This window comes from Conger conger, chromosome 9 (genome assembly GCF_963514075.1).
Source record: "Conger conger chromosome 9, fConCon1.1, whole genome shotgun sequence".
Lineage (NCBI taxonomy): Eukaryota > Metazoa > Chordata > Actinopteri > Anguilliformes > Congridae > Conger > Conger conger.
The window spans coordinates 1,271,631-1,296,674 of record NC_083768.1 but is presented as its reverse complement, the minus strand read 5'-3'; the positions used below and the strand labels follow the sequence as shown (position 1 = coordinate 1,296,674).

The window sequence follows — 25,044 nt, the reverse complement described above, 5'->3', positions numbered from 1 at the left end:
ACCCGGAGAGGAGAGTCACTAAACCACCCCTTAAACTGCACTGCAGAGGAGAGTCACTAAACCACCCCTTCTCTGCACTGCAAAGGAGAATCACTAAACCACCCCTTAAACTGGACTGCAGAGGAGAGTCACTAAACCACCCCTTCTCTGCACTGCAAAGGAGAATCACTAAACCACCCCTTAAACTGGACTGCAGAGGAGAGTCACTGAACCACCCCTTAAACTGGACTGCAGAGGAGAGTCACTAAACCACCCCTTAAACTGGACTGCAGAGGAGAGTCACTGAACCACCCCTTAAACTGGACTGCAGAGGAGAGTCACTGAACCACCCCTTAAACTGGACTGCAAAGGAGAGTCACTAAACCACCCCTTAAACTGGACTGCAGAGGCTTCTTTGCTTAACAGGGGAGATGTCCTGGGATGGGTTCATTCCAGGAGCTGTGAGAGATGACTTTTGAGCAGGGTGTACGAGGAGGGGGTTGTAGCGATGCTATTAAACAGCTAGTCCTGTTATATCGACCTCCTCATCATTCTCCTTACTGTATATTGTATTGTACCAGACATCTAGATTCAGGACAGTTTTGTGAAGTGTGTTTGGTCAACCCAATGTGGTGCACTCGGGTGAACCCTTTTCATTTATGATGATTACATTACATGACATAAAATTATTGGCATTTGGCAGACACTCTTATCCAGAGCAACATACAGTTGATTAGACTAAGCAGGAGGCAATCTGGAGCAATGCAGGGTTAAGGGCCTTGCTCAAGGGCCCAATGGCTGTGCGGATCTCACTGTGGCTAGACCGGGATTAGAACCACTGACCTTGCATGTCCCAGTCATTTACCTTAACCACTCCGCTACAGGCCACCCTGATGACATCATGGAAATGTTCCTGCATGAGATCCATTGTTTCATTAGCAGTTTAGCAGTTTAGCAGTTTAGTGTTCAAAGAAAACACAACCTGCCTACAATGTCAACACTACCAAAAAGGACATCCTCAATTGACTTCCTGAAGCGTGCCAGCCTTCAGAACAAGGAACCGAAATGACAGATGTTCCAATCAAAGTCTTTATTAACTTTGGGGCAGGTTAAGCAGGCGTAGGTTGATCGCAGGAAAACAAGTATATAGAAGACTAGACAGTTTGTAAACTATAATCCAGGCAGGGGTTCGGTTTCTAGTTCTGTCTGTTAGTTTATTTGTTCTTTTCTTGTAATTTATCATTGTTCATTATCATATCTGTTTTTCTGTTATCACCCATTACTGTTCATTGCATTTCGTCATCCCCCGATGTTTTCGAGCCATAGTCACTCCCCTGTCTGCGTGTTGCACAATTCGGGTGATTTCGGAGATTTACGGTTTCCCACGATTCCTTCCCAGTCTCGCATTTCCTTTCTTCCTGCTTTTCTCGCTACTTAATGTTGTATAGCACTATACTGACTAATAACTACTAATATAGATATTGCACAGTACTAACTGGGGCGTAGATTTAGGGGAGGACAGGGGGGGACATGTCCCCCTCAATATTTAGAAGAGGTGAATTTGTCCCCCCCAAAACATAATGAATGATAACCTCCTCCCTAATGCAGGTAGAAATAACAGCACAGAGGGTCTAAACCAGGGGTCGGCAACCCTGGTCCTGGAGAGCCGCAGGGTGTACTGGCTTTCGTCTCCACCTTAAAATAAGCAACCAATCCAGACCCAAGAAACCAGGTGAGGTGAGTTAACTGTGCAATCAACGGCTTTCATTGATCAATTAATGCCAAGTAACAACGAAAGCCAGCACACCCTGCGGCTCTCCAGGACCAGGGTTGCCGACCCCTGATCTAGTGTAAGTAGCTATCACGCTTGTTTTACCTTCAGTGTTTCTGAATGAGAGTATCTGCGGATGAAACGCTAACGTTATCTAGTTTATAACTTGTGCCTGAAGTTATCTGAGGTGCGTTGAAGTTCAGCAAATAGGCGAACGTTTGCAAACAATTAATTTTTTTTCCGTTAGCATTCTGTTCGCTGTGTTTGCAAACGGTCTGAAAGATTTGCGGCGAACAATGAGGAAGCTGGACTGAGGCAAATGTGAAGATAAATTGATGCAGAAGAGGAGCAAATTGGTTCATAAAAATTCACCAGAATGCAGGAAATTAAGTGAGAGATGCTCAAAATTTCCTGGGGGAGAACACCCAGACCCCCTGCTTAATGGGCCCCCCCAATGTTGAAATGAAACCTATGCCCCTGAGTACTAACATACTATATTAACACACTTACTGTCTGTCTAACTAATGAACTAACAGTCACTTATTTGGGGTATTTAGATTCATACACGTAACTTAATTACTAACAATTATCTCCCGTTTCTAGTTTGCTCTGTAACTCCGCCTCTCTGTTCTATCACTGATTACTTGCTTTGATTCAGCGAAGTGTCCGCACCTGTCTCTCGCTATCACTACGTCTCCTAACAATGCAAATGTCCACGTCCTAATCTGGAGCCGTATTTCATGTGGGTCTGTGTGCATCCAGTCCACGTTTTAGTTTCCTATTTGTTATTATATCAGTACCCTATTACGTTCTCCGCCTGTTGTCCATTTTTTAACCCACCTCACTCCCGTGCCCCGCCTAGTTTGGTCTGGTCTTGGTATTTAAAGTCTGAATTCAGACTTTATTGCTCAGGAAGCGTAATTGTTCAACACGTGAACACGTGTACACATAATTCCCAAAATTAACGAGACACTCACATATACAATTATGTGCTACAGCACTTAGCCAATTTACAGTAAGAAGTTCGTTCGCCAACCCGGACGGAACAATATTCTCAGTGTTGTATAGCGCATTGTTTCTGCATGTGGACTGCATGTGGACTGCAGAATTTGGGCAACATGCAAATACATACAGAGAGACAATGGCATAGCTTTGTCAGATAGGCAAATGAGGGAGGCTGGTAGATGAAATTAAGGTTTAAGGTTTCAAGGTGCGATGTCATTAAAATGACTTCACTCTTGTCTCGCAAAGCCAGTGACATTCTCATGCATGTGCCACCATGGCAGCAGGTGCATACCTCTTATTGAATCATGTCCTGGGTTAGCATATCAATCCTGCATAATCGTACATTACTTTTCCTGCATTTCAACCAAAAATGCTGGCTTCCAGTGTATCCTATTTAAGAGCGTGAGCGTACAGTAGATTTGTCTGGTAGAGAATGGTGTATTCACCTAGTCCAAGAAAATTAATAGATACCAAGTCGGGACCAATTTTATCCTCAGTATATAGCCAAAGATGTATGGATAAATATTAATAAATGAAAAATAATATGGTGTTTTTCTATATTCAGTGGAAACTGAACAGGGGGGAGAAAAAGGGAAGAATCAATATGACCCTCCATATTGTTTCCTTTAACCTGCAGGTAGAGACAGAGCACCAATGTATCTCAGCAGGTCCAGCAAACATAATCTATGTGGTTAATTTAACTGAGCTTGTTTCCTTCATGTTGCCAGAATGTCCAGACATCCCTTCTTAAGCACATGAAAAGCAAAGGGTTTGATTGTCACTTATGAAAGAATATCAGACATAACTACATAATTTAGTCACTGTAGATTTCTCCCTATCTGGAGATGGCAAATCGGCTAATTCAGAAACTTTGTAGACCAGGAACCATAGAACCTTCTGATCCTCAGGTGCGTGAGATTAGGCAGAGTCTAAACCCTCAGTGCAGAATATCTGTGTGATTAGGCTGAGTATAAACCCTCAGAGCAGAAAACCTGTGTGATTAGGCTGAAACTAAACCCTCAGAGCAGAAAACCTGTGTGATTGAGACTAAACCCTCAGAATACCTGTGTAATTAGGCTGAGTCTAAACCCTCAGAGCAGAATACCTGTGTGAGATTAGGCTGAGTCTAAACCCTCAGAATATCTGTGTGTGATTAGGCTGAGACTGAACCCTCAGAATAACTGTGTAATTAGGCTGAGTCTAAACCCTCAGAGCAGAATACCTGTGTGAGATTAGGCTGAGTCTAAACCCTCAGAGCAGAATACCTGTGTGAGATTAGGCTGAGTCTAAACCCTCAGAATATCTGTGTGTGATTAGGCTGAGTCTAAACCCTCAGAGCAGAATACCCTCTGAGCAGCTGTTCTTATTTTAAACAATCTTCAAATAAAATAAATTTTTTATTAAATAAAAAATAATAATCGGGGCCTCTCTGTGTGGAGTTTGCATGTTCTCCCCTTGTTTGCGTGGGTTTCCTCCGGGTACTCCGGTTTCCTCCCACAGTCCAAAGACATGCAGGTTAGGCTGATTGGAGAGTCGACATTTCCCATGGGTATGAGTGTGTGAGTGAATGGTGTGTGTGCCCTGCGATGGACTGGCGACCTGTCCAGGGTGTATTCCTGCCTTTTGCCCAATGTATGCTGGGATAGGCTCCAGCCCCCCTGCGACCCTGTTCAGGATAAGCGGGTTAAGATAATGGATGGATGGATGGAAAAAATAATAATTTAATTCATAAATGCAAGATAAAGTTGAAAAGGCACAAAACCCCCATCCCCAAAACCCAAACCTTACACATTAGGAATTTCATTGATAAGGCACTTCACATACAGAGACATAGCCCTCACAGATATTCACCATGTGTACACCAGTCATACAGGCAAAGTTATATATCCGTTTAAAACTAAAAATGTCCCAAGTTATTGATAGAACTTCATGATTTAATTTACTTGATTAAATTATTCCCTCAAAACAAAGCATATTAAAGATGAGCTGAAGTCAAAATGTACTTTTTCCCCAATTTAGTCAAACAAAGTAAAGCGTTAAAGTATTCCAAAAAAATGTATCTAGTTTTACTCATGTATATGTCATATCTAGTTTAACTTGTGTATGTCATATCTAGTTTAACTTGTGTATGTCATATCTAGTTTAACTTGTGTATGTCATATCTAGTTTAACTTGTGTACATGTCATATTTAGTTTTACTTGTGTACATGTCATATCTAGTTTTACTCGTGTATATGTCATATCTAGTTTAACTTGTGTATGTCATATCTAGTTTAACTTGTGTACATGTCATATCTAGTTTAACTTGTGTATGTCATATCTAGTTTAACTTGTGTATGTCATATCTAGTTTAACTTGTGTACATGTCATATATAGTTTTACTTGTGTATATGTCTTATCTAGTTTTACTTGTGTATGTCATATCTCGTTTTACTTGTGTACATGTCATATCTAGTTTTACTTGTGTATGTCATATATAGTTTAACTTGTGTATATGTCATATCTAGTTTTACTTGTGTACATGTCATCTAGTTTTACTTGTGTATGTCATATATAGTTTAACTTGTGTACATGTCATATCTAGTTTTACTTGTGTATGTCATATATAGTTTAACTTGTGTATATGTCATATCTAGTTTTACTTGTGTACATGTCATCTAGTTTTACTTGTGTATGTCATATATAGTTTAACTTGTGTACATGTCATATCTAGTTTTACTTGTGTATGTCATATATAGTTTAACTTGTGTATATGTCATATCTAGTTTTACTTGTGTACGTCATATTGCGGAAGCCAGTGCTGCTAAGGGGGCGACATGGCTCAGGCAGTAAGAGCAGTCGTCTCATTGGCTCAGGCAGTAAGAGCAGTCGTCTCATTGGCTCAGGCAGTAAGAGCAGTTGTCTCATTGGCTCAGGCAGTAAGAGCAGTCGTCTCATTGGCTCAGGCAGTAAGAGCAGTCGTCTCATTGGCTCAGGCAGTAAGAGCAGTCGTCTCATTGGCTCAGGCAGTAAGAGCAGTCAGCTGGCAGCCGGAGGGTTGCCAGTTCGATCCCCCACCCAGGCTGTGTCGAAGTGTCCCTGAGCAAGACACTTAACTCCCAAATGCTCCTGACGAGCTGGTCGGTGCCTTGCATGGCAGCCAATCGCCGTTGGTGTGTGTGTGTGTATGAATGGGTGGATGAGAAGCATCAATTGTACAGCGCTTTGGAAAAAGGCGCTATATAAATGCCAACCATTTACCATGCTCTAACTTCAGCCTTTAAGGCCGTTCGGCAGTCCTGTTCATTTCACAGCCAATGGTTACCCTCATCTCCCTTCAAACAACTTCATTTTATTTTTACAGGCCAGCAGCTTCATGGTGATGGACTCATAGTCTCCAGCATGCCCTCCGGTTGGCATTGACTGGAGAAATTTCCTTGTCTCCCAGTAATGCTGCCAGGTTCTGTCCTTGGATGCTCTAAATCCAAAAACATTCACCTGAGACCAAGAGGAAGCAGATGGACAGTTGATGTTGAACTGAGTAGATTTTGTGAGGCCCAGGTTACAAACAGCTGTGGAGGCATTCACTATGAGGCTGAGGTTATAGAGGCATTCACTATGAGGCTGAGGTTATAGAGGCATTCACTATGAGGCTGAGGTTATAGAGGCATTCACTATGAGGCTGAGGTTATAGAGGCATTCACTACGAGGCTGAGGTTATGTAGGCATTCAGTACGAGGCTGAGGTTATAGAGGCATTCACTACGAGGCTGAGGTAATGTAGGCATTCAGTACGAGGCTGAGGTTATAGAGGCATTCACTACGAGGCTGAGGTAATGTAGGCATTCAGTACGAGGCTGAGGTAATGTAGGCATTCAGTATGAGGCTGAGGTTATGTAGGCATTCACTATGAGGCTGAGGTTATAGAGGCATTCCCTATGAGGCTGACGTTATAGAGGCATTCACTATGAGGCTGAGGTTATAGAGGCATTCACTATGAGGCTGAGGTTATAGAGGCATTCACTACGAGGCTGAGGTTACAGGCAGCTGTGGAGGCATTCAGTACGAGGCTGAGGTTATAGAGGCATTCACTATGAGGCTGACGTTATAGAGGCATTCACTATGAGGCTGAGGTTATAGAGGCATTCCCTATGAGGCTGACGTTATAGAGGCATTCTCTATGAGGCTGAGGTTATAGAGGCATTCACTACGAGGCCGTCTATATCCAGACCAAGGCTGGGGATTAGCGAGGTCATGGTTTTCGGTCCAGTAAGGATTACTTCTGATTTGTCACAGTTAAGTTTGGGATTAAATCCGAAAGGACAGTATTAAATCAGAAGCACCATGGAAACACTACATCTGTGGTCCTAACAAGACATTAAGAAGACTTATAAGTGATTCAGGAATGGTCAATGAAATTTGATGTTGCAAAAATTCTACCAGTGGCTCATCATGCATACAGTAAAAAAAGTATCAGGGCATTTCACCAACACTAGATGGCAGTATACGCCAGCTCAAACGTACACTGCATCTGACACTGCACTTTGCTTTTGCTTTTTTTCTTGGGTAAATTGGATAAAGCCAGTTTGTTAATGATATAGTTTGTTAAAATGTGTAATATGTGCTTACCTCATCACATACGTGGATGGCGAACATCAAGGTTAAGAAGCCGGTGGAGGGATATTGCCCATGGCGTTCAAGCCACACATCATAGACGTACTTTAAGAACGTGGGGTTGTATATTAACACCTGTGTTGAATGAAATCATAAAAGTCACAGAATGAGCACAAGAGACATACTACATGTGATATTTGTATATTCACACACTTGTACATACACACATACACACACACACACACACACACAAAAGCATCTTGTGTGAACAAAGTGCGACACAAGACTCTTTCACCTTATTCTTGTCTGCATTAATCTTGGCCATCACCGGCATCCGGGTGCTGTTGAAAACAGAGAGATGTCAATAGCCTGCTGGGTGGCACTTAGTCCAATGACGATCCACAAGATCACAGAGTCGACTAGTACCCCAGGGCAGGACACTTGGAGCATCCATGGCAGCACTGAACCAAGAGCTGATAAAGGAGCCCTTTTTCCCTTTCTTTGTGCATAACTGTCTGTCTAGCTCATTTTGCCCCTCACCCTAACATTAAATGCAAAGCGTAATGATGAAAACTGTTGCTTCTTTTTCATCCAGAAACAAAGTGAGTGAGCACCACAGCAGCTTCTGACGAGGGCTCTTGTTTCTCAGAGCTGCATTCAGCTTCTTAGATCAATGTTCAAACACAAATGCATTCCCAATGTAGCCCATGGCCACCTACCGTTTCACAGTGCCTGTGGTCAGAGCACTAGTAATCCACTCCAGATCCAAAGTCTTGAATGGTATCAGCAGCAGACTTGTGTCCTTTTGCAGGTTTGTGGCACTTTCTGGGTACATGACACGATGGGTGGTTCTGTTCCCTACGTCCTTTTCATAGCCCAAAATGGGAGCTTTGTTCATTCTGCAGAGACAATATGTATCGCTCTTAGAGAACTGACTGCTATGTAAACTAGTCTTGACATTGATTTTAGACAATGCAATCATGATAGCTGCATTTTTGTGGCCCAAGTTTACCATACAACCAAGAAACATCATTATGGTTTCTGTAACGTGATGTGAGAAATATGTTTCAACACTATTGCCACAGAAAATACACTAACTGGTATTCAATTAACATTTCTATTGACTTAATCGATGCAAGCTTTGTAATTCAGGAGTTCAGGGTGGAAGAACACATGGTAGGACAAGCTGCCTCAGCTTTTAATAGTTAATCAGGGTAAATCATATTTTATTTCTAGAAACAAAAAACTGTGACATAATAAAAGCACAAAATTGCAATGCCAGATTGTTAAAGACGATTAAAGGCGAGAACAGCAGTTTAGATGTTTATCAGCCTCTTATTTGCAAAGCAGGGCAATAAAACTCCAGCCTCCCTCTCACTATGCTCATGGTTTGCAACCCTCACCTCCCCACGGAGTCAGACAATAAAAGGCAACTTTTATTACATTTCTGGTCAACATATTTCCGGTTTAGTAGAAATACAAGTTTGTTTTGCTAATTGTTCGATACAGACATGTATGGAACCAAATATCCCACCAACAGCTATGGCTGTTTTCTGACTAATTTTGAAGTTTATTTCATAATCCGTTCAGCCATTTTCTAGAAAATTATATATTAACCCAGCGCTATTTCTTATTGTTGCAGAAATGCATTGCAAGGTCATTTCAGTACCTCTCTGCCGTTCTCGAATGTTTCGACCAATCCACAGTACTCCCAATTAACGCAACTGACTCACGTGACCACAGTATGCTGTCTATGCACAGGAACTTACACATTTGAACAGTAGGTGTCGCTACTACACAAGATCACAAGAAACCAAACCTTATATTTTCCAAACATTACAAACAAAATGATTGCACAACACCAATCACAATAATCATTCAATTCTCTCCATATTACTCTGCACTTTAAATAATCAGAAAGTCAGGGGACAGCTACAGTACTTTAAATGTCCCTGTCAAGGTAATTTATATGAATGAGAAAGAGCAGTGGTCCCTGTTTTTAGGTCAGGTCAGGCTGAGTCTTTCACCTTATGACGAAGTCATTGGAGTCAATGAGGGCTCCGTAATCAGATCCCTTGAGGTTCCCAGAATTCCCGACTACAGCGCAAGTCCTGCAGCGATTGGGCCCTGAGTCGTTGTAATGTCCCTCCCCAGGGACAACCTTGAATAGTTTCTGCACCACAGCACTGTAGTTGGCATTTTTCTTAGTCTGTAGCCTCTGGGGACACAATAAAGACACACAAGAGTGTGTCAGGAGTCAGCTGCTCAAGAGTCAATCAACAAGAGCAACGGTAGCTATGGGAGCAGAATAAAGCCTTTCTTAGGTAGATGGCAGGTTATGCTGTATTTACATGGTTTTACTGCGATTACATTTGTCAACAGACTAAAACCAAAACACACACACCCACACACACACACATACACAGTTCAGTCAGAAGACTTCTGAAGAAACGATTACAATGCAAATGCAGTAACAGCATGTAATATAAGCAACAGCAGCATTGAAGCAACAGCATGCCAAAAAGAGCAATGCAGCAGAAAGAGCCAGGCAGCGCTATGGCTTTAGCATGCCAAATGAGCCAGCCAGAGCTATGGCTTTAGCGTGCCAAATGAGCCAGGCAGCGCTATGGCTTTAGCATGCAGAATGAGGCAGGCAGAGCTATGGTTTTAGCATGCAGAATGAGCCAGGCAGCGCTATGGCTTTAGCATGCAGAAAGAGCCAGGCAGAGCTATGGCTTTAGCATGCCAAATGAGCCAGGCAGAGCTATGGCTTTAGCGTGCCAAATGAGCCAGGCAGCGCTATGGCTTTAGCATGCAGAATGAGCCAGGCAGAGCTATGGCTTTAGCATGCAGAATGAGGCAGGCAGCGCTATGGCTTTAGCGTGCCAAATGAGCCAGGCAGCGCTATGGCTTTAGCATGCAGAATGAGCCAGGCAGCGCTATGGCTTTAGCATGCAGAATGAGCCAGGCAGTGCTATGGCCTTAGCATGCAGAATGAGGCAGGCAGTGCTATGGCTTTAGCGTGCAGACTGAGCCAGGCAGCTCTATGGCTTTAGCATGCAGAATGAGCCAGGCAGCGCTATGGCTTTAGCATGCAGAATGAGCCAGGCAGTGCTATGGCTTTAGCGTGCAGACTGAGTCAGCAGGTCAGCTTTTGGATGATTTCCAGCATCATAGGTACTTTTTTGTGTGCGTGCTTACCTGCCACCATTGAAAGGTGTCGTCAGACAGCATGGCGTTCTTCTGTGACAAGAGCGGCGATATGGACGTGTTAAAGCGCTTCCTGAACCAGGGGTCTTCATCCTCAACAGAGATGCACTGGCGGCAGGCACACAGTGCCCTGGAAACGGGTTTGTCGGACCGCCGAAAGACAAGTTGTGATAAGTATGATGACGTATTGCTGGAGCTAAATAAAACTATGGTAGTAGCACAGATGCAGAACAGCACAATCAAAAGCTTTCTTCGTGGATTCTTGAGGTCCACCATTTTGTAAATGATATGTGTTTACAGACTGGAAAGTTGCAAAAAGGAGGGAGAGCTTCCTCAATGGAGGGTTTGACTTCAGACGAGGGTTTGAAAGGATTGTATCAGAAACAAAGTGCATGACCTATTCAGGCAGGGAATGTTATCCTTTCAGAACAGTTCTCAGATGCACTCAAAAGCTAGATGCATGCAGTTTACACTTCGGGGGTTTTCTGCATGGTAAACTGCAAGTACGAGAGGTACTGACAGTCGTAGATTAGTAAGTAACTGACGTCTGAATAGGAGGGAAAATGTGACGGTTTGAAGTGCAAGCTTGTGCTTCCTGTTAGAGGGAGGGGTCCTGCTTTCTTCTTTTTGACTGAATGAGGTGGTAAAGAGATGGTGAAGCTGCTCTCTGCTGGAAATCACCCACCTAGAAAGAAAACAAAGGAGGACTGATTACACTCAACATATCTATGGTACATATCAGTAATGGGCCTGGAGCATTTCCCAACAGAGGGGATTGCTCTCCGTAGAATCCATTGGAACACATAAACAACTTAAATATTACCAGATTATTCAAAAAACTAAAATCTAACCTGAGACTGCTACACTTAAGGAAAATCTAATGTTTCTGCTTAAAAATCTGTCAAATGAACATGTACATGTAAGCTATTGTAAGTATTCACTGTTCTGCATGTAAATGAGAGGCTTAGCACAATAGACACATAGACAGCAAGGTTTATTTTGAGGGGATATAGTGCATTGAAGGTGAGTATAACAGTAGTAATTATCGATAAGTTTGGTTAATGTACAATCAATATTAATTTGTTCTGTATAAATCTATATCAATACATGTAGTCTGGTGCAACCAGGCACACACAAATAAAAAAATTAGTGTACTGTATAATACTGTGATCATATCGCGTACAGTTTATGTATATTACAAAACCAAATGTAGATACTTTGTATCTTATATTATTTGGTGTACCCAAATAGTACTTTGTCATAAAAGATGCCTTGGGTCCATACAATGCCCATACTACTTCTGATAAACTACCTACAAGGAGATAAAATAATAGGTAGATATTGCACATGATTATAGTTACATATTGCACATGATTATAAGTTGATATTGCAGTGATTAGAGGTAGATATTGTACATGATTATAAGTAGACATTGCACATGGTTATAGTTAGATATTACACGTGATTATAGGTAGATATTGCACATGATTATAGTTAGATATTACACGTGATTATAAGTAGACATTGCACATGGTTATAGTTAGATATTACACGTGATTATAGGTAGATATTACACATGATTATAGTTAGATATTACACGTGATTATAGGTAGATATTGCACATGATTATAGTTACATATTGATTATAAGTTGATATTACATGTGATTATAGGTAGATACTGCACATGATTATAGTTAGATATTACACGTGATTATAGGTAGATACTGCACATGATTATAGTTAGATATTACACGTGATTATAGGTAGATATTGCACATGATTATAGTTACATATTGATTATAGTTAGATATTACACGTGATTATAGGTAGATATTGCACATGATTATAGTTAGATATTACACGTGATTATAGGTAGATACTGCACATGATTATAGTTAGATATTACACGTGATTATAGGTAGATATTGCACATGATTATAGTTAGATATTACACGTGATTATAAGTAGACATTTCACATGGTTATAGTTAGATATTACACGTGATTATAGGTAGATATTACACGTGATTATAGGTAGATATTGCACGTGATTATAGGTAGATATTGCACATGATTATAGTTACATATTGATTATAAGTTGATATTACACGTGATTATAGGTAGATATTGCACATGATTATAGTTACATATTACACGTGATTATAGGTAGATATTACACGTGATTATAGGTAGATATTGATTATAAGTTGATATTACACGTGATTATAGGTAGATACTGCACATGATGAGCCGCGGTGGCGTAACAGGCTAAGACGCAGCAGACTTGCGGTTGCAGTTTCCTGCAGTTGCACACCGGGGTTCGATTCTTGGTCCTGCCAAAAGCCAAGTTTGGCCGGCTCACGTGGGGCAGCAATAATTGGCTCGCTGCTCCAGAGGGAGGGACTTGGCAGGGTTATTAGATCGCCGCACAATAAGCACCTCGGGCGCCTCGGAATCACGGCAACGGGCACGAGACGAGACGGCTTGAAGAAGGCGTGTCGCTCTCATTCGGGCCGCCCAGGGATGGGGTACGGGCGGTACATCTAATACGACTACCTCCAATTGAATCAGACGAGGTACAATTGGCTACCAAATTGGGAGAAAAAGGGAAAAATCTGGAAAAAAAAAAAAAAAAAGATATTGCACATGATTATAGGGAGATATTGCACATGATAATGAGTTGATATTGCACGTGATTGCACTCTTTAGGTTCAATCTCCCACACCAGGCAGGTTAGAGGTTCCTCATTTTATGAGAGTTCTACAGTCCCCTCCAAAAATATTTGAATAGCAATTTCTTTGTTTTTGCTATACACTGAAGACAATTGAGTTTGAGGTCAAAAGATGTAGATGAGATGACAGATCTGAAATTCAGCCTTTATTTCCTGGTATTTTTGTCTAGATTTGTTAAACAACTAAGAACATCACCTTTTATATCAGACCACCCATTTGTGTTAGAAATGATAAACCAACATCAAGACCAGAGAGCTGTCTTTGGGAGAAAGGCAAGCTATTTTGAAGCTTAGAAAAGAGGGGAAATCCATTGCACAAGCATTGAGGATAGCTTGTACAACAACTTGGAATGACCTGAAAAAGAAAGAAACCACTGGTGTACTGAGTGTTGGTGCATTTTGCTTGTTGTTGCGTTTTTATTGAAAACATCAGTTAATCAGAGAAAATAGTGAATTACACCCACCAGTAATGGTGCTTCTGGCAAATCGACCCTGATTGAAAAGATATTAAAATAATGTAAATGAAACATGACATGCCAAAGAAGGCGTATTGCTAGGTGGCGTAGCCACAAACCATATCACAAACCACCCTCCATATTGTTTCCTTTAACCTGCAGGTAGAGACAGAGCACCAATGTATCTCAGCAGGTCCAACAAACATAATCTATGTGGTTAATTTAACTGAGCTTGTTTCCTTCGTGTTGCCAGAATGTCCAGACATCCCTTCTTAAACAAAGGGTTTGATTGTCAAATCGGCAAATCTGATACTCAGGTGTGTGAGATTAGGCTGAGACTAACCCTCAGAGCAGACTACCTGTGTGATTAGGCTGAGACGAACACTCAGAGCAGACTACCTGTGAGTTTAGGCTGAGTCTAACCCTCAGAGCAGAATAGCAGTGTGAGTTTAGGCTGAGTCTAACGCTCAGAGCAGAATAGCAGTGTGAGTTTAGGCTGAGTCTAACCCTCAAAGCAGAATAGCAGTGTGAGTTTAGGCTGAGATTAACCCTCAGAGCAGAATAGCAGTGTGAGTTTAGGCTGAGTCTAAACCTCAGAGCAGAATAGCAGTGTGAGTTTAGGCTGAGATTAACCCTCAGAATACCCTCTGAGCAGCTCTTCTTATTAAAACAATTCTTCAAATAAAATACATCTTTTATTAAATGTTTTTTTTAAATTTAATTTAGAAATGTGAGATAAAGTTTAAAATGCATATAACTCCCATCCCCAAATCCCAAACCTTACGCATTAGGAATTTCATTGATAAGTCACTTCACATACAGAGACATAGCCCTCACAGTTATTCACTATTTATATAGTTGTGCTCATAAGTTTACATACCCTGTCATTTCTTGTGATTTCTTGGCCATTTTTCAGAGAATATGAGTGATAATACAAACAATCGTTTTAACACTTGTCTCAATACCATGTCCTCTTTTTCAAAACTCTTCACACAGTGTGCTTTTGAAACACACACCTGAGCACATCAGTTAACCTTTGGTGCAAAAGGCACTTCAACCACCAAAACACTTAATATTTCACCCAAAAGTGACTCATGCTGCCATAACTATGGCATATGCTTTCTCCCATAAGACTATTTTGTCACTCAATGTCCAATGAACTACAAAACACAAACAACTTGGAGCATTGCTAAATACATACTGTACATTATGTATTTCCCTTTCCTCTATTTTTGCATCCACAAATATTTCAAGCCAAGCAGCTAAAGAACTTTTGATCTGTTGGTTTGCCTCTCACTATAAATGTCATGACTGAGTGTGGTAAATTTACAGTAAACTGTAAATGAATGAATGTTTTACTATATTGGAAACCCAGAATAACAATTTGTACTGTGTAATGTAAAACAATATATGATAAAGAAACAAATCACAAAAGCAACAGTATTCTTCAGAGGGTTTACAATATTTTGACGTTTGTTCTCACAGTGCAATATACTGTAATTCAGAAAAGAAAAATACAATACAATCAATTACTCAAAATACATTATAATCAATAACAAATACATCCCAAAAAGCAATATTTTCACTATATACAGTAATTTGCACATATATTGTCTGCCTATCAGTATCAAAAGTCTACTGTTTGCCTGGCCCATCCATCCTGTCATATGGCATTTGGCCATAGATTTTCATCAACATCACTCAGAACATTTTTTGCGTGCCTTATCCAGCCCTGGATGTGTTCCACTGTTATGTCCATACACCCAGCAGCCATTGCATCTAGAAGTGACATGTGTTCATGTGGGTGGTGGTCCTAAACCTTCACATATACCTTCATAAACTTCATATTGGTACCTAAGTTCCTTGACACCCTCAGAGTTCCTGTCAAAGGGGACAGTGTACAACTGTTTCATCCTGATCTGATGTTTCTGTAGGACTCTTGAAATGGTTGTAGTGCTTACACTGTCAATGTTTGTAAATATGTTCTTGTCTGCGATTATGTTGTTGTGTATTTCTCTTAGCCTGATGCTGTTGTTGACAATGACCATCCCAACTATTTTGTCCTCCTGTTGAGGCGTAAACATTATTCCCCTTCCCCCTGTAAGACTGTGTGAGGTAACCGCTGGGTCCTGTAGTGAGTCAAAGACAAATGTCCACTGATACATCTGCTTTTTCTGGAGACTTCTCAAATCACAGTACTGCTGTAATATACACATCAATTGAACTCCTTCAGTCTGTAAATATGCTGTAAATACTGTATTGTACCTGTTGGTTTGCCTGAAAATCCTCACTATTGAAGCCACTGTGGATCTAGGCAAGTTTGGTTGAACCCTCAACCTGCTTCCCTCAGGGACAGACCATGATTTACCACATGATCAATGACTGTGGCTGTGATTTCATCAGACACAACTGTTCTTGCTCTTCCACGACGTCTTCTTCCTCTACCTCTGGCTGCATCCATTTTCCCCACCAAGGCTAAAGAATGCAAATGCCAATCCAAAGGTGGCCCCTTTTGTGGTAACGGGGCACAAACAACCAACACCTGGGTAGGTTGTTCACTGAAATGACAGCCAGGTGTTTCAGCAGTACATATACAGCAGTAATAGTGGAAAAATCTCTTCAGTGACAACTACATCTATATTTACCCTATATACATGCACATTTCAATGCAAGTATGATCACCTTTGTATAGATGGTAACAAGGCTGCAAACAAGAAAATGTAATAAACTGAATGAACTTTCTGCTCAAATCAGAATGATCTGACTTACATATTTCAAGCATATAGTTTCATATTTCTGCCAAAATGCAGCATATTTCCTTCCACAATGATCTGAATTTTATTGGGTTTTGAACTGAATGTTAACTGTTTTGAACAGAGTATCTAAATGTCTGCAAAATTTGCTGTATTTGTACAAACTTTTGCTGGTAGTGAACACTGACTGAGAGAGGTATTCATGGATTTTGGAAGAAGTGGTGATTGAATGCCTTTAGTATGAAAGCAATGCAAAAATATCCACAGTTTAGTTCACATAGTCTAATCATATGGTGAATGTGTGAAGTGGACATGGTATTGAGACAAGTGTGAAAACGATTGTAAAAAAACTGTAATACCGTGTATTGCCCCCTTTAACATCAATGACAGCTTCAAGTCTTTTGTGGTAGTTGTGGATGAGGCACTTTATTTTCTCAGATGGTAAAGCTGCCCATTCTTCTTGGCAGAAAGCCTCCAGTTCCTGTAAATTATTGGGCTGTCTTGCATGAACTGCATGTTTGAGATCTCCCCAAATTGGCTCAATGATATTGAGGTCAGGAGACTGAGATGGCCACTCCAGAACCTGTAGCCAATGACAGGTCGACTTGGCCTTGTGTTTTGGATCATTGTCATGTTGGAACGTCCCAGTACGACCCATGCGCAGCTTCCGGGCTGATGAGTGCAAATTTTCCTCCAGTATTTTCTGATAACATGCTGCATTCATCTTGCCATCAATTTTGACCAAGTTCCCTGTGCCTTTGTAGCTCACACATCCCCAAAACATCAGCGATCCACCTCCGTGTTTCACAGTAGGAATGGTGTACCTTTCATCACAGGCCTTGTTGACTCCTCTCCAAATGTAGCGTTTATGGTGGTGGCCAAAAAGTTCAATTTTGGTCTCATCACTCCAAATAACTTTGTTCTAGAAGTTTTGAGGCTTGTTTCTGTGCTGTTATATGGCATATTATATGTGGGCTGCTTTGTGGCATTGGCGTAGTAATGGCTTTCTTCTGGCGTCTCGACCATGCAGCCCATTTTTCTTCAAGTGCCTCCTTATTGTGCATCTTGAAACAGCCACACCACTTTTTTTCAGAGTCCTGTATGTCAGCTGAAGTTATTTGTGGGTTTTTCTTTGCATCCCAAACAATTTTCCTGCCAGTTGTGGCTGAAATTTTTGTTGGTCAACCTGACCATGGCTTGGTTTCAACAGAATCCCTCATTTTCCACTTCTTAATTAGAGTTTGAACACTGCTGATTGGCATTCTCAATTCCTTGGATATCTTTTTATATCCTTTTCCTGTGTAGCCAGTGGGACTTTAGGACCCAGGGGCGAATAGTAAGGGCTTAAATGACGAGGTGTTCATAGGGGCAGGATTCTTGCGTCATCAGCCAGCTGCTTAGCCAGGGGAGCGGAGTGGAAAGTGCGGTAAATTGGAATTGTTTGGCATGCTTTGGCATGCTGTTATATTAGGCTAGCATTAGCTGCCTTATAATAGAGTACGTCGTTTATAAGTATGTGGGTTCTTGTAGATTACCGACGGACGAAGACAATCCGGGCATTGGCGTTCCGTGTGTTAAAGGGTGTGCGTGTGCAGTCACCGGTAACTGAAGTACGGAGGCATTATGTTGGGTTTAACGAGGGTAGGTATGCTTCCTATAAAGTGTGGTTTTGATGTGAGCCTTGGGATGGGCCGTAATGTGATTTTGCTATGGTCTGTTTCGTGGAATTCGTAGGTAAATAGAACGGATGGCCGGATGGCCTGGAAGCCGGCTTGTGAATGAACCCCGCCACTCGTCGGTTTTGCCATTTGGTTTGGACAGCTAGCCACTGTTTTCCCATATGTGAAGTTTGTATATGTTTATTTATATCATGTTTATGAAAATGAGCTCTTTTAATCATTGATGTTTTACTATTGATGCAACTTGTTGTGTTTGGGCAGTGTGCAGTACCAAGGGTGGGCTGTACTATTGTAATCAACCATTATATGAGAGCAGTGTGCAATATCAAGGCTGGGACAAGGGGAGGTGCCAGTGGGCAGGTGTACTTTGGACAATTGTCTATCTAACTGATTATCTTGGCATTTCATGTTCTTTACTTGTTACTACATTACTTATTCTAAATCTTAATTGGCTTTGCTTGGGTTCTCATATTTAGTGGGCAGGGCTCAATGTGTTACGGGACCCCCCGTGTGGTGTGATTACGATTGGTGTGTATCGACCAAGCCTTTTATGGTTAATCTGGTGTCCCCTTGGTTGCGGTGCTTGGGGTGTTGAGTCACTGGGAAGCCCTGTACTTATTGTGGATCAAAAGTCGGTTGCCTGTCAATATTGAGCATTGGGGTGCTGCCCAACATTATTTATTGGAATCTTGCATATAAACTTGTGTTGATGAGAACTCATGTATGTACCCCTAATACACTGCTGTAAGTAAAGGTTGGTCCTTTACACAACAAATATTTTAATTACTCTGAACGAATGGTATAAATAAAGTATTACTGTGTTGCTTTTGATACATCAGCCTCCAATCCTTTCATTCAGTTGAATAACACTAGCGTGGGGAGGGATCTTTACTGTAGAGTATCAGTGGGTTCTCCCATCCCCGTTAAATAGGTGGGAGTGGCGTAATCGTAACATATGGTAGTATGATGGAACTGGGTTGTTGTCGCTAACGGCCACACCTGTTTTATACAGTTCAACTACCTTCTCCCGCAGATCCTTTGATAATTCTTTTGCTTTCCCCATGGCTCGGAATCCAGCAACGTCAGTGCAGCACTGGATGAAACATGCAGGGGTCTGTCAGGAGCCCAGAAACTCACTGACTGATCTGACACAGATCACAGGTGAGGTTGGTTACCTTTAATAGCCATTTAAACCTGTGTGTGTCAACTTGTGTGTATGTTATCAGGCCAAAACCTCCAGGGTATGTAAACTTTTGATCAGGGTCATTTGGATAGTTTCTGTTGTCATTATGATTTAAAAAGAGCAAACACAATTTTTTGATAAATGGCTTCGCCTAACCACTAACCATGTATTATCATTCATATTCTCTGAAAAATTGCCCCAAAAAAAAATCACAATCTGCCAGGGTATGTAAACTTATGAGCACAACTGTATGTCATAACTAGTTTTACTTGTTTATATGTCATATCTAGTTTTACTTGTTTATATGTCATATTGCGAAAGTCAGTGCTGCTCTAACTTCAGCCTTGAAGGACGTTCGGCAGTCCTGTTCATTTCACAGCCCTCATCTCCCTTCAAAAAACTTCATTTTGTTTTTACAGGCCAGCAGCTTCATGACCATGGACTCATAGTCTCCAGCATGCACTCCGGTTGGCCTCCGACGGGATAATTTGGTTTTCTCCCAGTAATGCTGCCAGCTTCCGTCCTTGGCTGCCCCAAATCCAAAAACATTCACCTGAGACCAAGAGGAAGTAGATGGACAGTTTGATGTTAAACTGAGTATATTTCATAAAGTCCAGTTGGTAGTAACTGTATTGACAATATAATTACTATTGTATGGCCTGCACACTTGAGATTGAATCCAGATTGTACTTCTGATTTAATACAATGTAAACACTGCATCTGCGGTTCTAACAAGACATGATTAAGAGTGATGGCAGGGGCAGTTAAATTTGAACATGTGTACCGTACTAAAAGGTATCAGGGCATTTTACCAACGCTAGATGGCAGTATATGCCAACTCAAACATCCACCTCATTCAACACTGCCCCTTAGCTTTTCTCTTGGGTAAATTAGATATGGCTTTTTATATAGTTTGTTAAAATGCGTAATATGTGCTTACCTCATCACATATGTGGATGGCCAACATCAAGGTTAAGAAGCCGGTGGAGGGATATTTCCCATGGTGTTCAAGCCACACATCATAGATGTACTTTAAGAACGTGGGGTTGTATATTAACAGCTGAGTTAAAATAAATCATAAAAGTGAGAGAATGAGCACAAGACATGTGACATTTGCATACTCACACATTTGCGCGCACACACCACACACCACACACACACGCGCACACACACACACACACCACACACAGTGTGACACTCTCTCACCTTGTCTGCATTAATCTGGGCCATCTCAGGTAAAGGGGCGCTGTTGAACACAGAGAAAAGTCAATAGTCTGTCAGGTGACACACAGTCCAATGAGAGATCCTTGTCCATAACTTGCCTGACAAGTTATCCCTCACCCTAACATTAACTGCACAGCATAATGATGCCAACTGATGCTTCTCTTTCATCAGAAAAAAATATTTGACAAAACACAATGGGAAGCACTCGTACGTCCAGATTTGCTCTGTAATCACTTGTACGAGTACAACTTCACACCTTCCCAAATTCGCATAATTTATGCCCAGCTTCAATCTTCTGAAGTTAGGAGCGTTTGTTGAATCTGATATGGCACACTCGTACAAGCCCTTTGTCCAAAAAGTAAGAGAACTATTACGATAAGAATACGAAAATACAATTCATACATGAGCTCCAATGTTCAGACACAAATGCATTCCCAATGTTGCCCATGGCCATCTACCTTTTCATAGAGCCTGTGGTCAAAGCACTCATGATCAACTCTAGAGTCGTCGTCTTGAATGGTATCAGAATCAGGTGTGTGTCGTTTTGCAGGTGTCTGATAGTTCCTGGGTACGCGACACGATGGGTACTTCTGTTCCCTACGTCCTTTTCATAGCCCAAAATGGGAGCTCTGTTCATTCTGCAGAGACAAAATATACTGTTAATATATCTGTTGCTGAATAAACTAGTCTTGAACTTGCAATGCAATCATGGCAGCTGCATTGATATGGCCCAAGTTTACTATATAACCAAGAAACGCAATCATGGTTTCTGAAAAGCTGTAGAAATGTGATGTGAGAAATACTCTATTTCAACATAATTGACACAGAACAGACAGTGGGCTCATTCCAATCGCTTATTTTTCTCCACCTCACGGCAAACATCATTAGTCTATTATTTTATTTCATCAGGCTGTTTGTATGTAATGATGGAACAGTTTTTATGGGGTTTTATTTAAAAGGGGAGGAAATGAAAGCTACTAAGTCAGATCCCTGTCATTTCTCCCCAATCTGCATTTACAGTCAAACAGTGAGACTGTGTGCAGTAAAGTATTCCACTACGACAGCCAGATTCATCACATCCACATGCATTATTGGGTCTCCAGTTGGCCTCGTTGATTAACCCCAATTTTACCACAACACACACACACACTCACACTCGCACACACACACAAACACACACACAATCACACACACAATCATACACACACACACACAATCACACACACACACCCACACAATCATACACACACACACACCCACACACACAATCACACACACACACACCCACACAATCACACACACACACAATCACACACAATCACACACACACACATACATACACACACACACAATCACACACACACATACATACACACACACACCACACACACACACACACACACACAATCACACACACACACACACACTCACACACACCCACACAATCACACACACACACACAATCACACACACACACACACACATATTTGTATTTTACACAGGCTTTCCTGTGTAAAACACTCTGATACAGCTCAATTCTACAGCCCATGTTATACAGTGCTAGATCAAGTCAGACTGAGTCTGTCACCTTATGACGAAGTCATTGGAGTCAATGAGAACTCCATAATCGGATCTCTTGAGGTTCCCAGAATTCCCGACTACAGCGCAAGTCCTGCAGCGATTGGGCGCTGAGTCGTTGTAGTGTCCCTCCCCAGGGACAACCTGGAATAGTTTCTGCACCACAGCACTGTAGTTGGCTTTGTTTGCCTTGGGGAATAGCCGCTGGGGATACAGATACAGAGACACATAAAAGTGAATCAATAAGAGTAATGGTAACTATTGAAGCAGAACAAAGCATTTCTTAGGCAGATGGCAGGTTATGCTGTATTTACATGGTTTTACTCCGATTACATTTGTCAACAGACCAAAACCAAAACACACACACACACACACTCACACACACACACATACATAGTTCAGTCAGACAACTCACAATAAATCACTCCCTGTTGTAAGCCAGCCAAAACAATGAGTGACTACCCCCCCACCTCCCCCACCCATGGGGGTCTTTAGAAGCTCACAGTTGGATGCTGGGGTGGTGGTGAGAGAGCAACACATTTCTGAAGACACGATTAATATGCAATTTCAGTAAAAGCATGTAATACAAGCAACAGCAGCATTGAAGCAACAGCATGCCAAAAATAGCAATTCAGCAGAATGAGCCAGGCAGTGCTATGGCTTTAGCGTGCAGAATGAGCCAGGCAGCGCTATGGCTTTAGCATGCAGAATGAGCAAGACAGTGCTATGGCTTTAGCATGCAGAATGAGCCAGACAGTGCTATGGCTTTAGCATGCAGAATGAGCCAGGCAGCGCTATGGCTTTAGCGTGCAGAATGAGCCAGGCAGCGCTATGGCTTTAGCATGCAGAATGAGCCAGGCAGTGCTATGGCTTTAGCATGCAGAATGAGCCAGGCAGTGCTATGGCCTTAGCATGCAGAATGAGCCAGGCAGTGCTATGGCTTTAGCGTGCAGAGTGAGCCAGGCAGCGCTATGGCTTTAGCATGCAGAATGAGCCTGGCAGTGCTATGGCTTTAGCATGCAGAATGAGCCAGGCAGTGCTATGGCTTTAGCATGCAGAATGAGCCAGGCAGTGCTATGGCTTTAGCGTGCAGAATGAGCCAGCAGGTCAGCTTTTGGATGATTTCCAGCATCATAGGTACTTTTTTGTGTGCGTGCTTACCTGCCACCATTTAAAGGTGTCCTTAGAAAGTATGGCGTTCTTCTGTGACAGGAAGGGAGATATCGACATGTTAAAGCGCTTCCTGAACCAGGGGTCTTCATCCTCAACAGAGATGCACTGGCGGCAGGCACACAGTGCCTTGGAAACGGGTTTGTTGGACTGCCGGATGGCAAGTTGTAACGATGAGGTGCTGCTGTAGCTGAATATAATGATGGTAATGGCACAGATGCAGAACAGCACAATCAAAAGCTTTCTTGTCCGATTCTTGAGGTCCACCATTTTGTAAATGATATGTGTTTACAGACTGGAAAGTTGCAAAAAGGAGGGAGAACTTCCTCAATGGAGGGTTTGACTTCAGACGAGGGTTTGAAAGGATTGTATCAGAGTTGCATCAAAGTGCACGACCCATTCAGGCAGGGAATGTCGTACTTTCAGAACAGTTCTCAGGTGCACAAAACCTGCACAGTAAGTCATGTTGGAATAGGAGGGAAAATGTGACGGTTTGAAGTGCAAGTTTGTGCTTCCTGTTAGAGGGAGGGGTCCTGCTTTCTTCTTTTTGATTGAATGAGGTGGTGAAGAGATGGTGAAGCTGCTCTCTGCTGGAAATCACCCACCTAGAAAGAAAACAAAGGAGGACTGATTACACTCAACATATCTATGGTACATATCAGTAATGGGCCTGGAGCATTTCCTAACAGAGGGGATTGCTCTCCGTAGAATCCATTGGAGCACATAAACAACTTAAATATTACCAGATTATTCAAAAAACTAAAATCCAACCTGAGACTGCTACACTTAAGGAAAATCTAATGTTTCTGCTTAAAAATCTGTCAAATGAACATGTACATGTAAGCTATTGTAAGTATTCACTGTTCTGCATGTAAATGAGCGGCTTAGCACAATAGACACATAGACAGCAAGGTTTATTTTGAGGGGACGTAACGCATTGAAGGTGAGTATAACAGTCGTAATTCTCAATAAGTTTGGTTAATGTACTATCAATATTAATTTGTTCTGTATAAATTTATATCAATACATGTAGTCTGGTGCAACCAGGCACACACAAATAAACAAATTAATGTACTGTATAATACTGTGATCATATCGCGTACAGTTTATGTATATTACAAAACCAAATGTAGATACTTTGTATCTTATATTATTTGGTGTACCCAAATATTACTTTGTCATAAAAGATGCCTTGGGTCCATACAATGCCCATACTACTTCTGATAAACTACCTACAAGGAGATAAAATAATAGGTAGATATTGCACATGATTATAGTTACATATTGCACATGATTATAAGTTGATATTGCAGTGATTAGAGGTAGATATTGTACATGATTATAAGTAGACATTGCACATGATTATAGTTAGATATTACGCGTGATTATAGGTAGATATTGCACATGATTATAGTTAGATATTACACGTGATTATAGGTAGATATTGCACATGATTATAGGTTGGTATTGCAGTGACTATAGGGAGATATTGCACATGATTATAGGGAGATATTGCACATGATAATAAGTTGATATTGCACGTGATTGCACTCTTTAGGTTCAATCTCCCACACCAGGCAGGTTAGAGGTTCCTCATTTTATGAGAGATCTACAGTCCCCTCCAAAAATATTTGAACAGCAATTTCTTAGTTTTTGCTATACACTGAAGACAATTGAGTTTGAGGTCAAAAGATGTAGATGAGATGACAGATCT

General features: G+C 41.5%; 2 protein-coding genes across 2 annotated transcripts; both read right to left on the bottom strand.

The window, feature by feature from the left end:
- Positions 1 to 6,061: 6,061 nt before the first annotated feature.
- On the bottom strand, positions 6,062 to 11,048 carry LOC133136626 (CMP-N-acetylneuraminate-beta-galactosamide-alpha-2,3-sialyltransferase 1-like). Its single transcript, XM_061254264.1, has 7 exons — positions 11,029 to 11,048; positions 10,549 to 10,687; positions 9,375 to 9,565; positions 8,067 to 8,246; positions 7,643 to 7,688; positions 7,363 to 7,482; positions 6,062 to 6,232 (listed from the first exon to the last, which is right to left on the bottom strand). Exons 1-7 carry the CDS (start codon positions 11,046 to 11,048, stop codon positions 6,062 to 6,064), a joined length of 867 nt encoding a protein of 288 aa, XP_061110248.1.
- Positions 11,049 to 19,740: 8,692 nt separating this feature from the next.
- On the bottom strand, positions 19,741 to 23,600 carry LOC133136625 (CMP-N-acetylneuraminate-beta-galactosamide-alpha-2,3-sialyltransferase 1-like). The gene is made up of 6 exons (XM_061254263.1): positions 23,322 to 23,600; positions 22,171 to 22,364; positions 21,041 to 21,220; positions 20,565 to 20,604; positions 20,299 to 20,418; positions 19,741 to 19,911 (listed from the first exon to the last, which is right to left on the bottom strand). Exons 1-6 carry the CDS (start codon positions 23,598 to 23,600, stop codon positions 19,741 to 19,743), a joined length of 984 nt encoding a protein of 327 aa, XP_061110247.1.
- Positions 23,601 to 25,044: the final 1,444 nt, after the last annotated feature.

What these genes read in the sequence shown, in the direction of transcription:
- LOC133136625 (XM_061254263.1), bottom strand. Translation starts at nt 23,600, where the DNA reads ATGGTGGACCTCAAGAATCGGACAAGAAAGCTTTTGATTGTGCTGTTC. An exon ending in ACACCTTTAAATGGTGGCAG is followed by an intron (nt 22,365 to 23,321) that starts GTAAGCACGCAC and finishes CTGTATCCCCAG; the next exon opens with CGGCTATTCCCCAAGGCAAA. An exon ending in CCCAGATTAATGCAGACAAG is followed by an intron (nt 20,419 to 20,564) that starts GTGAGAGAGTGT and finishes ATTTTAACTCAG; the next exon opens with CTGTTAATATACAACCCCAC.
- LOC133136626 (XM_061254264.1), bottom strand. Translation starts at nt 11,048, where the DNA reads ATGCAGAAAACCCCCGAAGT. An exon ending in TTAATGCAGACAAGAATAAG is followed by an intron (nt 7,483 to 7,642) that starts GTGAAAGAGTCT and finishes CATTCAACACAG; the next exon opens with GTGTTAATATACAACCCCAC. An exon ending in CCATCCACGTATGTGATGAG is followed by an intron (nt 6,233 to 7,362) that starts GTAAGCACATAT and finishes TCTTGGTCTCAG; the next exon opens with GTGAATGTTTTTGGATTTAG.